This window comes from Panulirus ornatus, chromosome 47 (assembly GCF_036320965.1).
Source record: "Panulirus ornatus isolate Po-2019 chromosome 47, ASM3632096v1, whole genome shotgun sequence".
Classification (NCBI taxonomy): domain Eukaryota; kingdom Metazoa; phylum Arthropoda; class Malacostraca; order Decapoda; family Palinuridae; genus Panulirus; species Panulirus ornatus.
The window spans coordinates 2,126,664-2,140,829 of NC_092270.1; the positions used below are offsets into that span (position 1 = coordinate 2,126,664).

The window sequence follows — 14,166 nt, forward strand, 5'->3', positions numbered from 1 at the left end:
GTGGTGTGGTGACTGGCGGCGGTGTGGTGATGGACCATACTTTTACTCCAAGCTGTGTCGTGTGACGGACAATGGAACGAACAACAGTGTTGGTTTTGGCGACCAAAAAAAAAAAAAAAAAAAAAGGCCCTCGTGGATTCTGATACTTATGATCGGTAAGAGAGATAGCGCTGGTGATAACAACAGTGTGACCTGAAGGAGACGGTAATCATCGTCGGGATAGTGATGATAATGGTCACAGTGTCGTGGGCGCCCGGCGGCGTCATATTCGCAAGTGGAGGCGCTCACAACAACGTCATCTGTGATCGATTCTTTAATCTTTCAAGGTGTGTGTGTGTGTGTGTGTGTGTGTCTGACATGGTCATCCCAGATGGCAAGAAAATAGGGTGCGTGCAGAAGAATGAAATTAATCAGGGCTTCTTAAGGTGTCTATAGACCTAACTCTTTATGGAAGTAAGACGGAAAGACTTAAAGAAGGAACAGAACTAAATAGATTTGCTGTTCGGCTCAAGGAGGTGGTGTCCTAACGGTCAGTCTTCGTTTGGACGGTCGCTACACACACAAAAAAAGTAATGGAAGCAACAGCCAAATGCCTGCAGCGGGTCATAGCCTTCAGTAGTAGGGACAAACGTAGACAACGCGCGACAGAAAGTCAAAATAATACCTGCAAGACAGGGAGAAACTGAGACATCGCGGCGGACAGAATGGGATGGGTTGACAGAGGTGATACCTGGGAAATTAATGAGACGGATGGAAGGCTGTTGGTTCCATTCTAAGCTGACTGAGAGATGAGTGAAGTGCTCCACAGTGGGACAAGTATAAACCCTGTACTTACGAAGTAGTTGCTCACAAGACAAATGATTACATTTTCTATACATCAACCCATCTTTCAGGAAGAAGATTTTGCGTTCCTTGATATAAGGTTTCCAGGTTTGTTTGCTTTTGCTGGGTTGAATAGTGGTGGTCTCAAACTGAAAAACGAAACGAATTACATTTAGAAAGATGTGTAGGCAGAAACTGCCTATCAACACAATGTAAATAAACCAAGGAATGCAGTTCGTCTCATGCTATCACTCAGTATCATATTCATTACGGTGCGAGAAACCACAGGACACTTCTACAAATTCTCCTTCCTTTAGAAATTCTGATAATGAATATCACTGTCAAACGTGACAAAGATTCTTATATTTTGACAATAGAATTCATCTTCGCACTTGATTGCCATTTCCCGTGTAAGCCACGAAGACGAAGAAAGGTCTCATTCGCTCATATCCATTCTCCAGCTGTCATGTGTAATCCACCCACACCATAGCTCCCTCTCTAAAACCAGGTACCATTGGCCTTTCCATGGTTTGCCCCGGCCGCTTCACATGCCCTGGTTCAGTACACTGACAGCACATCGACCCTTGTATACCACCACGTTCCAATTCACTTTATCCTAAGCATGCCTTTCACTCTCCTGCATGTTCATGCCCCAGATTACTCGAAATCTTTTTCGCTCCATCCTTCCATCTCAAAATATACATATACAAAATATGCATGCAAAAAACAAACGACACCCATGGAAGTATATGCACCGTGAAATATACTCAGTTGGTACTGTCAGACGATGGTATACCGAGGTAAGCAGTTGAGTGATGGCAGTGGTGCGGTAAACCTACATATAAACCCGCTTGAGACTTGATCAGTTTCACAGATTATGCCTGACCCACGTCGGAAAGACGAACACGGAGGATCGGGGGTGAGCTAATTAGTGTTCAGTATGTAAGGATGGTTGATAGCATGCTGAACCATTCCTTCAAGACTCTTGGCTTCACTGCCAACTAGTTCAGAAACGTCTGATAGCTATTGCCTGCTAAATTCTTTATCAAAAAACTGAATACAGTATTTTTTTTTCCACTTACATCTAAAACATAATCACTTCTAATCCTTAAGAAAACCTTGAGGTATGGAACTGGTTTCCTTATACATGACATAACCTCATTCTACTTCCCACCAGTCCTTGCATACAGGTTCTTGAGTGGTCGTGTGCCGTGTACGTAGATGTTATTCATCAATAATCAACCTTCTACTCAGTAATAACCGTCTTTATATTTACAATTACACATCAATACAATCAACTCGTAAGCGCATCTGGCGTAAATGTGATGCTTCTCTTTTAGGCCCTCTGTATTCCTCTGATTTCTAACTAGACAATGAGCTACTACTTTGAAGACTGTGCACATAGTTCACAAGGTAGGTACTTTTCAGATATGCTGGTGAGAAATATTCCTGATGTGTCACTGGTGTCTTTGAGAAATATATTCTTATTACTCTGAATATCAACTCTACGCATGTCGTATTTTGTTATTATGTGTATTAGCCAGTAAGCATTCCTCCTCTGATTATTCCATGGCTTGTATTCATACAGAATGTAATTGTTAGTCTTTTAGGGATGTTATTCTCACGTGTGACAGACAACAGTTACTTTACTACCCCCGTCAGCAGTAATACTAATGTCGTCTGACATCGGTTGTGTCCCCGGCAGGTGAGCAGCAGCAGCGGGGGAGGCAGGAACCACGGCGGCGGAGGCGACAAGTGTGACTGGGCGGGGACACTGCCGGACGTGCTGGCCGACCTTACGTTGGCCGACGCCCCAACCACGCACCACCCTGCCATGCTAGGCACCCGTGACCATCATTACCTCGACATGGGCGAGGCCCGGGCACGCCGCCGGGAAGCCAGGCCCCCACCACCACCCGTTACGCCTCAGGGGCTGGGTGCTGCCCCCCAGGGCTTGGGAGCCGCCCCTTCCCCGCCCATGGTGGCTGGAGGCGGCGCTGCTGGGGGGACTACGAGCGGCTGGCGACACAATCCACAACACACGTGGCCGTCTCAGCCTCCTATGGACCCGTCAGGAGGTGCAACGATGTCTCCGGGCGTAGGGGTAGGCATTGGCGGAGGATGCGGCGTTGGCGTGCCCGCAGAAGGGGAAGGGGCACGAGTACGGAGCGTGTCGAGTGAACCTCGGGGGCCTGCGGGCAACGGCGTCGACCGCCGGGTTCGTTGCTCTTCAGCCACCAGGTCCCACCAGCACCGCCCGCGCCCTCCCCCGGGGGACCGCCCGCCGGCCAACAACGCAGTGCCACCGCTTACTTCCCTCCCTCCTGCCGGCGGCGGCCATGGTGGACAGCAGCCTTATTCCCCTTCTGCTGGCTCCTCGCAGCCCGGGGGCGGCATGGGCGTAGTGGGCGGCGTCCTAGCTCGCCTCCCCGGCTGCTACGATAACTTGGAGTCGGGGCGAGAGCCTGGGGAGGGTGTGGCCTATGGCTACCAGGTGAGTGACCTAGAGGCCCTCCTCACCCGGGCGTCTCCCTCACGCCCGGCCAACCTGCCCATGGTCCTGGCCTCGGCCACGCGCCTCCATAACATGCGTCGCACGCCTGAACCGCATCCACAGAACCAGCAGCCCGTACGACCGTTCTTGCCTCTAGGAATAATCGTTAACGCTGTGTTCAAAACACGGGACTGGTTATACGTCCGCACGGCGCACGGTGCGGAGGGCTACGTCCCGTACCGGGTGTGTTTACCCTTGGGGATTCTGCCCCCTCCCAGGGAGGGCCACGGCGCGTCACCCGGCGTGGCCGACGCGGGTGTCGGGGTGTGGGAGAGTCGAACGGACATGTTCCAAGGAGCCGCGGCTCAGATTCCCGGCCCTTCCACCGCCCCGCCCACCACAGGCACCCTGGGTGGTGTCGCCGGTACCGAGCCCGGCGGACAGACCCGGGGGAGGCCTCGTGGCCGCCGGCGACCACCCTGCATAGACTCGTCCAATCAGACCGACACCCAGAAGCTACAGCCCGGCGCCCGCAGTCTGTCGGAGACGCGGTCACCGCGGGAGACCCTCGACCCTCCGGCCGTCGCACCGGCGCCCGTCGCCACTCCCACAGCCGACCATGTCCTAGTCTAAGATCGTCGCCTCGCCCTTCTCGCTGCCTCATACCACATAAGCAAGTGTCGTATTCAATGCCTTCGTACTGCATCAAAAGACGCATTATGCAGCCCCGAGAAGCCAGGCCCTCCCTGCCGGCGGCGGGTATCTCGACCCCACCCACCTGCCAGACCAGTACAGTGTCCTTTCCACCTCTGCCCGTGGCCTCCAGTATGGCTCGCTAGTGATATGCTTCGGGGCCAACCCAAAAAAAAAAAAAGAAAATCGATGATGCCGCCTGTGTGGGAACATTTTGGCCAAGAGGGGATGTTCCTGTAAATAGTCACTACACAACACTGGTCATCACGTCCCTCAGAGTGGTGACAGTTTAGTGGTAATCATGCTTTTAACTCAAATGAACTGACCCAGTAACAGAGGGAACATTAGTCCATCTATATACATTATATAAAGACACTATTTCTTGTGTTCACATTAGGTAACGGTTGCTGAAACATGTATCAAAAAAAAAAGGTCACTGTCTTTGCTATATCCCACGAGTTGGCACTGCCAGGAAGATATGCAAGCGAAGTTATCTCCGCATGAAATGAGACGATGCAATACCAAGATCTGAATGAGGAAGTAGTCCAAGTTTGGCTTTGTTTTCACTGTTATAAGTTGAAGGTACTTGTTACTTATATCACTTTCCAATCTTCTGATTATGAAGACCTCGCGTTTGTATTCAGCTATAACATCATAACGAACTGACTGTATCATCACGTGAAGTAACTGTTGTTTATATCTGGCTATATCAACATGACTAACTGCTATATAACATCATGACGAGCTGGTTACAACTTTATAACAGCATGACTAACTGGTTACATGTTTATAACATCATGACAAGCTTGTTACAACTTTATAACAGCATGACTAACTGGTTACATCTTTATAACATCATCATGAACCGAATACATCATTACAACGTGGTAAACTGGTGGTTATATCTAACTATAACAACATGAGGGTCCGCGACAATATATCTTGTTGTTAGGTAGTAACGCTGCAATACCTGCCCCGTGGATTTCATCACCCACCTGTAGATGTATACCAGGGTTCTCCTCGCCTCTCAATCGCATTTATCAGCTGAACAGCGAGATCGGCAACTACGACAAAAAGAGTACGTTAAAAGAAAAGCTTATATCTCCTTAAGACACTCCTGTCACTTGACAATCTTGTGTACCGGCGATCAACTAACATACTGACCAAGCCTACTATAAACATTAAAAGCCATAAACTATTAATCCCTGATGTCTAACAACTGTTCGGGCAACCTAAGAATGGCCGCGTCAGAGCTGAAATGTTTACTTGATCTTTTTAATGACTAAACGTTACCGTCGAAAAATGGTACATCACTCTCAATCATGTCTAAAACATAAGGGAGGCAGCAATCACGACCAGCTAATCCGACTCTTCAGTTGTATCATGAATCGTTACGTAATAGCACTTAACACTGGGAATATGAGGTATCTTTTTTTTACGGTGGTGATTTAAGGCGTCATATTACAAAGGTGATGGGAAGTGTCACATGACAGTGGGAATGTGACATATGATTTACCAGTGGGGATGTAAAATTATAGATAAGAGTAGGAATATGAAGAGCCAGCTCTCTCAACAGTGGGAATATGAAGTGTCACAGCTCTCAACAGTGGAAATATGAAGTGTCACAGCTCTCAACAGTGGGAATATGAAGTGTCACAGCTCTCAACAGTGGAAATATGAAGTGTCACAGCTCTCAACAGTGGAAATATGAAGTGTCACAGCTCTCAACAGTGGGAATATGAAGTGTCACAGCTCTCAACAGTGGGAATATGAAGTGTCACAACTCTCAACAGTGGGAATATGAAGTGTCACAGCTCTCCACAGTGGAAATATGAAGTATCATGTTACTTAGAAACGCGAATGTTTCTTGATGATCACTCGCTGCCAACAGAACAGCTAAGTATACCGGTTCCTTAAACAGGGTATGTCGGTGGCCACCAGGTCTCCCAGCAGTGTGGTGTGATGCGTGCTGGCAGAATGCAGTGGATGTGAGGTGGTGTGATGAGCACTTACATGCTTGGGAGATGTGTCGTCGTACTACTACATAATGGCTGGAAAGTGTACACTTCAGTGGTAGTGGGAATGTGCAGAATGACCACCCCATAATGATGGGAAAGTGTACACTACAATGGTAGTGGGTATGTGTAGGATGTCTTGTGGTAACGCGCTGAGATAGTGTACTGAGGTGATATCCACTGTGACAGTATGAGGTTTGACAGTGCGCAACATAAGAGGTATGCAGAATGAAAGTAATCACCAGTGAGAGTGCTTGGTGTGACAGTATTCGGCAGTGGATGTGGAGTGTGAAGGTTTTCAGTTGTGGAAATGTGTAGTAACAGAGAACTTTACAATATATATAAGGGTAGTGTGGGAGTATCCAACAGTGGATAAGGGCAGTGTGACATTTTCCAACAATGAATGATTGTAATGTAAGAGTATCTTACAGTGGATAAGAGCAGTGTGAGAGTAGTAATCTTACAGTGGATAAGAGCAGTGTGAGAGTAGTAATCTTACAGTGGATAAGAGCAGTGTGAGAATAGTAACCTTACAGTGGATAAGAACAGTGTGAGAGTAGTAACCTTACAGTGGATACGAGCAGTGTTAGAGTACCAACCTCACAGTGGATAAGAGCAGTGTGAGAGAAGGTGCAGTATGACCACAATCCACAGGAAAGACGAGCAGCGCACCTCGACTTCTTCACCACCACAGGGGAAAGCTTGGAACATGACCGGACTCGACAATGAGAAAATACAGCGCAATAGAACCCAGTGTACTCGCTAGGAATGAGGGGCTATAGCATAGTACGGGAGGGAGGGAGAGGAGGAGGAGGAGGAGGAAGCAGCAACCTTCCCCGCTCTCGTCAGGGAGGGTGAGGAAGCCCTCGAGAAAATTACCCCAGCAAGTATCAAGGTGATAAGTGGCTGCGGTCAGGGGCGGCTCATTACGAGTCACCGATCATATTCTTTAGCGAAATATTTGATCTGGGTTCGGAAGTGCTGGTGGCCGAGCTGACGGAGACGGATCTTTTGTTTTTCTTCCTCCATGCCCTTCAGGGGGGCAGCTCCTCCGCTGCACCAGCTCGCCGTCATCACACTCGCCAAGTGTGTCGGTTACTATAAACAAGTCGTACACGAAGAGGATAATGAAGATCATCCTGGAGAGATATAGCAGTCGTCTTTCATTTGGTTTACAACGACAACAACGACAACAAAAACACACCATCGAGAGAGAGAGAGAGAGAGAGAGAGAGAGAGAGAGAGAGAGAGAGAGAGAGAGAGAGAGAGCGAGACATCCTTAATGGGTGGGGGAGTGAGCTGACTGTCTCGAATGGTAATGAATAACCAGACGAGCAACCGTGTCCTAACTGCAAGGTCACCACCAGCCACAGCAAGAGAGCAACACGGTCGTCTGCCGTGCGATGATGCTACTGTGGCCCCCCAGCCTCACACGACCAACGGAGGGACAGATAGACAGACAGATGGGTAGACAGACAGATGGGTAGTGTGTGTGAGGGAGAGAGAGAGAGAGAGAGAGAGAGAGAGAGAGAGAGAGAGAGAGAGAGAGAGAGAGAGAGAGAGAGAGAGAGAGAGAGAGCAGATGAAGTAGAATGTGTTACAAGTAGAGAGGGCGAGATCACTGTGACCTTGGGTGGATGTTACTGTAACTGCAGGGGGAAGTAACCAGTGCCTCTCGTCTACCACGTAACTCACCTGTAACAACCCTTTACCCTGTTGTTATTACTCGTTCTTGTGACTTCTGATGACCTTTCCTCTGGTCCTGTGGTATCGAAGGATCTTCAATTTACCTTATGTTATGAACACCACAAAGCAAACTCCGGCCAGTAAGGGCTGGCAATTTCGGCTAATCATGCCATCGTCTCGGAGGGTCATCGCCCATTGCCACTTGCAAGCACCGAGATTCCCCGTCATTACCTTTTCATCAACCCGAGACAATAAGCATCGTCTAATCATACACCGAGGCCGAGAAGGAGTATAATCTGAATGAAGCCATGCAATTAAGCGAGGCAAGGGCAGCGAGTACAACAGTAGCTGGCCAGGTGAGAGCCCCGGCCATCACCGTGCATGTATAATAATGCAGCATTATAAGCTGTTCTGTTCAGTAGGATGGGAGTATTGAGCGATGCTGGAGAACCGCCCCCGCGTACGGCCTGGCCTCCCGGAAAATATCTGCACAAACGCCTCGATTACCAGACATTAACACTTGAATGCCGGCAAATACATCCTACCATCCGCAAGATAAAGTCTGTCTGTGCCCCTAGTTTCAGGGAAGGGTAGCTTTCTTGATGTCATTATCATTGTCTCACGATTGTTTATATCTTCACAGTCGTCTGTTTTACTCTATCTATAGTCTGTCTGTAGGCCGTTTGCCACCACCCAGGAGAGAGACCTAGCAGTCAGTAGGACGTCTGTCACCAGCAATCACTCAGGGGAAACCTCACCTTCATCCCATCTCAGACACTCCTCCAGTCAAGCAACACCACACGCCTCAGCCACTTGCTTCCTAACTCTAGCCTTCCATTACCACGCCTCTTGTCAGTCCTTGCTTGGCATCTTCTTCCTTTCTCGTGGGGAAGGCGATAGTGGAAACGCTGGCAATCATATCCTCCTGACCCGTATCTCACTCCTACCTCAACTGCTGCTACCTTACGACCTACCTTTCACCTTCTCCATTGTACCCAGCCTCCATCAGCCATTCATTCCTATGTTCCAGGACGTCTGCTACCGAACCCAATGAGGACGCTATATCATCCCGTGCATTTTCAACACTAAAACGCTCCCATTTTCTACAGTTATACTTGGACTTCAATGTCACTTACTCTACCTATTCGCAGTCTATCCTTGTGCAGTGACAACTTATTTGTATGAATTTTCTATCTCTACCATCCCTTCTGATATTCACGCTTTTCCTTGTACCATTCCTCACATTTCTCGTGTACTTTCTTAATTCATCTGTATGTTTTACTTATGTTTTATGCACGTATGTCCAGTAACACTCCCTTCCTTATGCAACACCACCAACGTTGTTTCTATGTCCTTTTTGGACCAGTTCCTTTCACCACACCATTCTTCTCATCCTTAATCTTTTTTTTTTTTTTCCACTCCTCCGGCAGCTACTCTATCCTGCTGCATCCATTATACTGTATATAATCTTTCACCTGATTCATTCGCTGGCTCAGCCACATATTTAGTGCCTCCTCGTAACACCTTATTTTCTTTTCCACTTCTCTCCAATGATGACATGTTACACCCTACTCTCTCCCTCGCTTTCCCCGAAGTATGCCTTGGGTGCTCCCTCTCTCTTATCACTGTACATTACGTGGTGGTGATGGTGGTATGGCCAACCCACAATGGAGCCTCTTTTTACTTTAGAGCACAGGTGTCGGAACATACGGCCCGCGGGCCGGCTGCAGCCCGCCAAACTCATTCAAACGGCCCGCCAAACTCATTCATCTGGTACGCAGACCATTGACGGCTCCTGAGGAGGCCCCCCGGCACCCCGGCACCTCTTCCCCCTCGTAGCCCTTGATTTGCAGCCCTCTAGCGGTTATACTCATACCCATGTTCACGAGCGAACACGAAACATATGTGCTTCATCCAGAAGTATTTTCAGTAACAGGTTAATAACACCTCAGACGTTGGTTGCCAAAGACGGATGACGTCACACCAAACGCTGCTCTAAACAGGTTGGTGACATCACATCAAACAGGTGGTGCACACGGGTTGATGACTCACCAAGCAGGTGGTGCACACGGGCTGATGACTCATCAAACAGGTGGTGGACGCGGGGTGACAACACATTAAACAGGTGGTACACTCAGGTTGATGCTTTTAATTGTACACACACACACACACACACACACACACACACACACACACACACAAATGACATCATCCATAAATCTCGCTGAATGAATGACTCCTTCTGCCCGTCAATGATTAAAAAAAATATCAATGAGTTCAAATTTTACAGATGCGATAACTAGGTTCAGATTCTTGGATAAATGCGACTCTCTTTCCACTGGAGACTTACAGCAGTTTGTATTCTTTTTCGAGGCAACATCTCGTCCTGAAATCAGGTACATAATGATCTAATCATACTGTAAGGTAAATGTTTTAGCATCGCATCCTGACGAACGTTGAATGTGTGTTGTTCATACATTCTTCCTCACCGTTACTCATGAAATGCCCTCACCATCAACGTTCAGTGCCAGCTACGCTTACATTCTTCTTCATCCTCGAAGTTCAACGTTAACTCATGAATTCATCTTCCCCTCCACAATGTTTAACGTAACTCATAAATTCATCCTCCCTCCACAACGTCTAATGTAACGCATAAACTTATTCTCTCCTCCACAATGCCTGATGTAACTCATAAACTCGTCCTTCCCTCCACAATGTCTAACGTAACTCATAAACTCGTCCTTCCCTCCACAATGTCTAACTCATAAACTCCTCTCCCTCGGCGATCACCCCGTAAACTCCTCTCATCCTTCAAATATCAGTTATCTTGGCCTGCAGATGTCACCTGGCTAGACTTAAGTTCCATCAACTTATGACAGCAAGTTAAAAGCATGATCACATTCTTCTTCAATTCGTTGAATATTGATGTCTGAGACGATGGGGTTGATAGCAACATACATATTTTCTCTGATTCCGTGCGGTCTTTACAAGTGTCATTCCAGAAATTCGGTCCTAGAGAAGGAAATGTGTCCAGGCAGAAATCTACGGCAAGCCTTCGCTCCTGGGAAACGACGCGGCTCAGCAACCGAGCGGTAAAAATACTGGTACCAGTCGGTGAGGCGGAGGAGCTTGGGAGTTCGAAGTTACAGAAGACCCACAGAGCGTGCGTGCTGCACTGGAGATCACAGCGGTGAAGGCGAGCGGGCCGGGCCGACCTTCTCAGACAGGCGGTGAAGGAATTGCTGGTGATGAGAGGCTGATGGGGAGGGGAGAGGTGGCACGAGTCAGCTGTGTTCTTAGCCGTGGCGAACATAATAAAGGTATTCCTGTGTCACTCTGTGCAGAGGATATAAACGAGAGAAGGACCACCTCGACAAAGTGGTGGGAAGAACGATGCGTCTTTTAAAGTTCGTGGTTCTGGAACGGCCATTACACTCAGCAGTTGTGCTGTCTGTAGTACAGTATGCGGGAAGTAGCAGACCACAAGAACGGGCGAGTGAGTAAGTGTCCAACATAATCGTCTGGGTACCAAAACACCCACACTACCCAGCACTACCCAGGTTGATGGGGTTCGTGGATGTATAACAGTGATTTAAAAAAAAAAAAAAAAAAATTTACCCTGAAAAAAAAAAGAAGTTGAAACGATCATCAAAACTATTAGTATCCATAGTTATACTGTAGCAAGACTGTAAAGCTGCAGGAAACTAAGTGAACCTATTAAAAGCAACCAGTTGCATAATACATGCATGTATCCATGTTCTATAGACCTAGTCCCGAATATTACATAATTCTATTATCTTCATATTGTCTAACAAAAAGGTTGCGTTACCCAATCGGATTGTGAGAAATACGAATTTCTGGGGCAAGATGTGTAAATAAGTATTTATTCGAACCATAAATTCCTCTGGCTGCAGCTCAATGAGAACACACCAGAATATCTTCACTACAATATACGTCAATGACAGACATGGAGGATAATATGGTTCTTTTAAATACTGTATGGAAAGCGTGTCTAACCTTACAGATTCCGTGACAAGACAACAGACCTGCAATGATGTGATAACCACTGTGGTAATTCAAGTGACACAAGTAAAACTAACTCTTCCTTCCTTTGTAAACCACACGTGATTAGCAAGCAATGTGAACGCTCACATCTCCTGCTTAGATCCAAATGAACCCACAGGAAACAGAAAAACAGAGATGCCAAGTTTTTGTCTGTTTCTCAAGACATCTTCAGTTGGCCTGATGATTTACTGGGACACAGACGAGAACTTGACGTCTCTATTTGCTGTGGGTTCATTCATATATATAACGAACCTCTAAGTTGTGATACTATCCAAAATTTACGATATATCCATAGACCAGAAAGAAATAGGTTATGTAAAAATGTAATAATGATAAATACCAGTTAAACATTAACTGTTTTTTTTTATTTAGATATTCAAGAGAAGATCTGGTCCCAAGTTGCAGGTCTGTTGTCGCTGGAAGTCACCATCTGGTTTGTGTCAATTTTAATCCATATCAGTATTTTTAGTAATAAAATTGATTGCAATATGTGTCTATATGTTATGGATAAATGGTGTAGTATTTATTAGTCATTCTTTACTCAATTTGCAATCAAAATAGTGAATTTAGTCCAAGATGAATAAAAGATTATGCCAAAGATAAGTAGTTTGTATAATATCTAACCCTGTTTCCCAAACAACTTGTGTAAACAACTGGCTGTTTGAATAGTTCGTCTTAATTATCATGGACGACTGTAATGTGTGCTTATCTTTTGAGTCTCTATTTTCATATATGTATATACGTGCGTTTGTACGTATATACATATGTTTATACGTGGGTATGGGACAGGAAGGTAAGATAAGGGGTAAATAAGGTGTGTGTGTGTGTGTGTGTGTGTGTGTGTGTGTGTGTGTGTGTGTGTGTGTGTGTGCATATATATGATTCACAAACTCTAACACAAACATTGTTCTTGAACCACAATAACAGAAGCCAGCAACAGCCATAACACTAACCACTGGCTTCACTCCTGCACCCAAAGCCATCTTGCTCCTCTACAGGAGGACCCCCTCCCGTGCACCCATATTGCTGAATGATCTCCCTCCAGATGTCTCCTCAACCCATCATCTCCTGACCCTGAGTACCAAGTGTGTATGCTGCACTCTTATTCTTCGAGATAAGCGATATCACAGGTGGGGGGGAAAAAAAAACCTACCACATTAAGGAACTGGTTAGCCCCACTCTCGGGCCGGTCGCCAAGAACTTTCTGACTGAGTTCACCAAATATGGAAAGCAACGCCTCGCAGGTAAAATTCCAGCGCCCATCTTTCTTCAGTGATTTGCTCTGTGCATTAAGAAAGAATGGTGCTGGTTTCAGACCCAGTGCCCCGGGCGATATCCTTCGCCGGCTGGTCGCCAAGTCAGCTGTCAGAATCATCGGCGGCCGTAAAGGAGTCACTTTGTGGAGACCGACGCAACTCGTCTGGGATACGAGACGGCAGGCAGCCAATGCCTTATGAAATCGCCGATAAAACAGAGCCGGTCTATGTGGCTCTAAGAAGATTATAACCTCGTAAAGAAGGGGAGATGGTGCTTCCTGAAGGTGCGACTATCAGCATTTTCCTCTCCCCTTCCATTCCTCCATCTGTGTTCTACAAGGCCTCTTCGACACTACTTTTCGGCAATCGTAAGATCCAATCAGACGAAAGGACTCAGCGAGGTGATACCTAAAACTTTCTCACTTCCCTTCCCCTCTTCTGTTATACGTGAGCTGGATTTGTAGTTTCTGGATGGTGGCAATTCATGGACACCGCAACGTGTCCTGCAAGGATGCCTGGCTCGTATGGGAGAGCTGGGAGGATCGTGTGGGTGTCTAATCCCTGCAGACGTCAGATCCTTACCCTCCACTATGAATCAGCCAGAAGCTTATCCTCGATCTTGAAGACTTCATTTTCTAGTTGTACCCTCTTTGTGGGCCAGCGCCATCGATGCCATTCAGGGGTTCAAGATAAAGGATCTCAAAAACATGAAAAAAAAAAAGATCAATGACATGAACGCCTACAACGCCCTCTCGCTCCTCATAACATATCTAACCTTAAGAAAATGAACCTACTCCATAAAGAGCTCGTTCATTCTTCGACAGTATCTCAGGAAATATGACGACACACTGAAGTTTACCTACGAAAAATAACACCTAAACCAACCTTAACGTACTCTCAGTGGAACACAACCTTGCCAGTCTCCATGGTCCTTCCTCTACTATCATTTCTGCTCTCTTCGTCCTCTTTGACCCGGTGTGTGTGTGTGTGTGTGTGTGTGTGTGTGTGCAGTACTAGTGAGAGCCATACTTAACTTAGCTTGCGACCTTGGGATCAATTCAACCTCGAGGAATTACCACAAAGGATAACTTGAATGGATTACACGTCCACACCCATCATGGTTAATACATGCTCG

At 46.9% G+C, this 14,166-nt stretch overlaps 1 protein-coding gene across 1 annotated transcript in view; it reads left to right on the top strand.

The window, feature by feature from the left end:
• The window catches only part of LOC139763429 (uncharacterized), a 49,342-nt gene extending 36,964 nt beyond the window's left edge, over window positions 1-12,378 (top strand). The window contains exon 3 of the mRNA XM_071689464.1: window positions 2,528-12,378. Within this exon, the coding sequence (XP_071545565.1) occupies window positions 2,528-3,949 (1,422 nt within the window). The 3' untranslated portion in view covers window positions 3,950-12,378. The remainder of the gene's footprint in view (window positions 1-2,527) is intronic.
• Window positions 12,379-14,166: the final 1,788 nt, after the last annotated feature.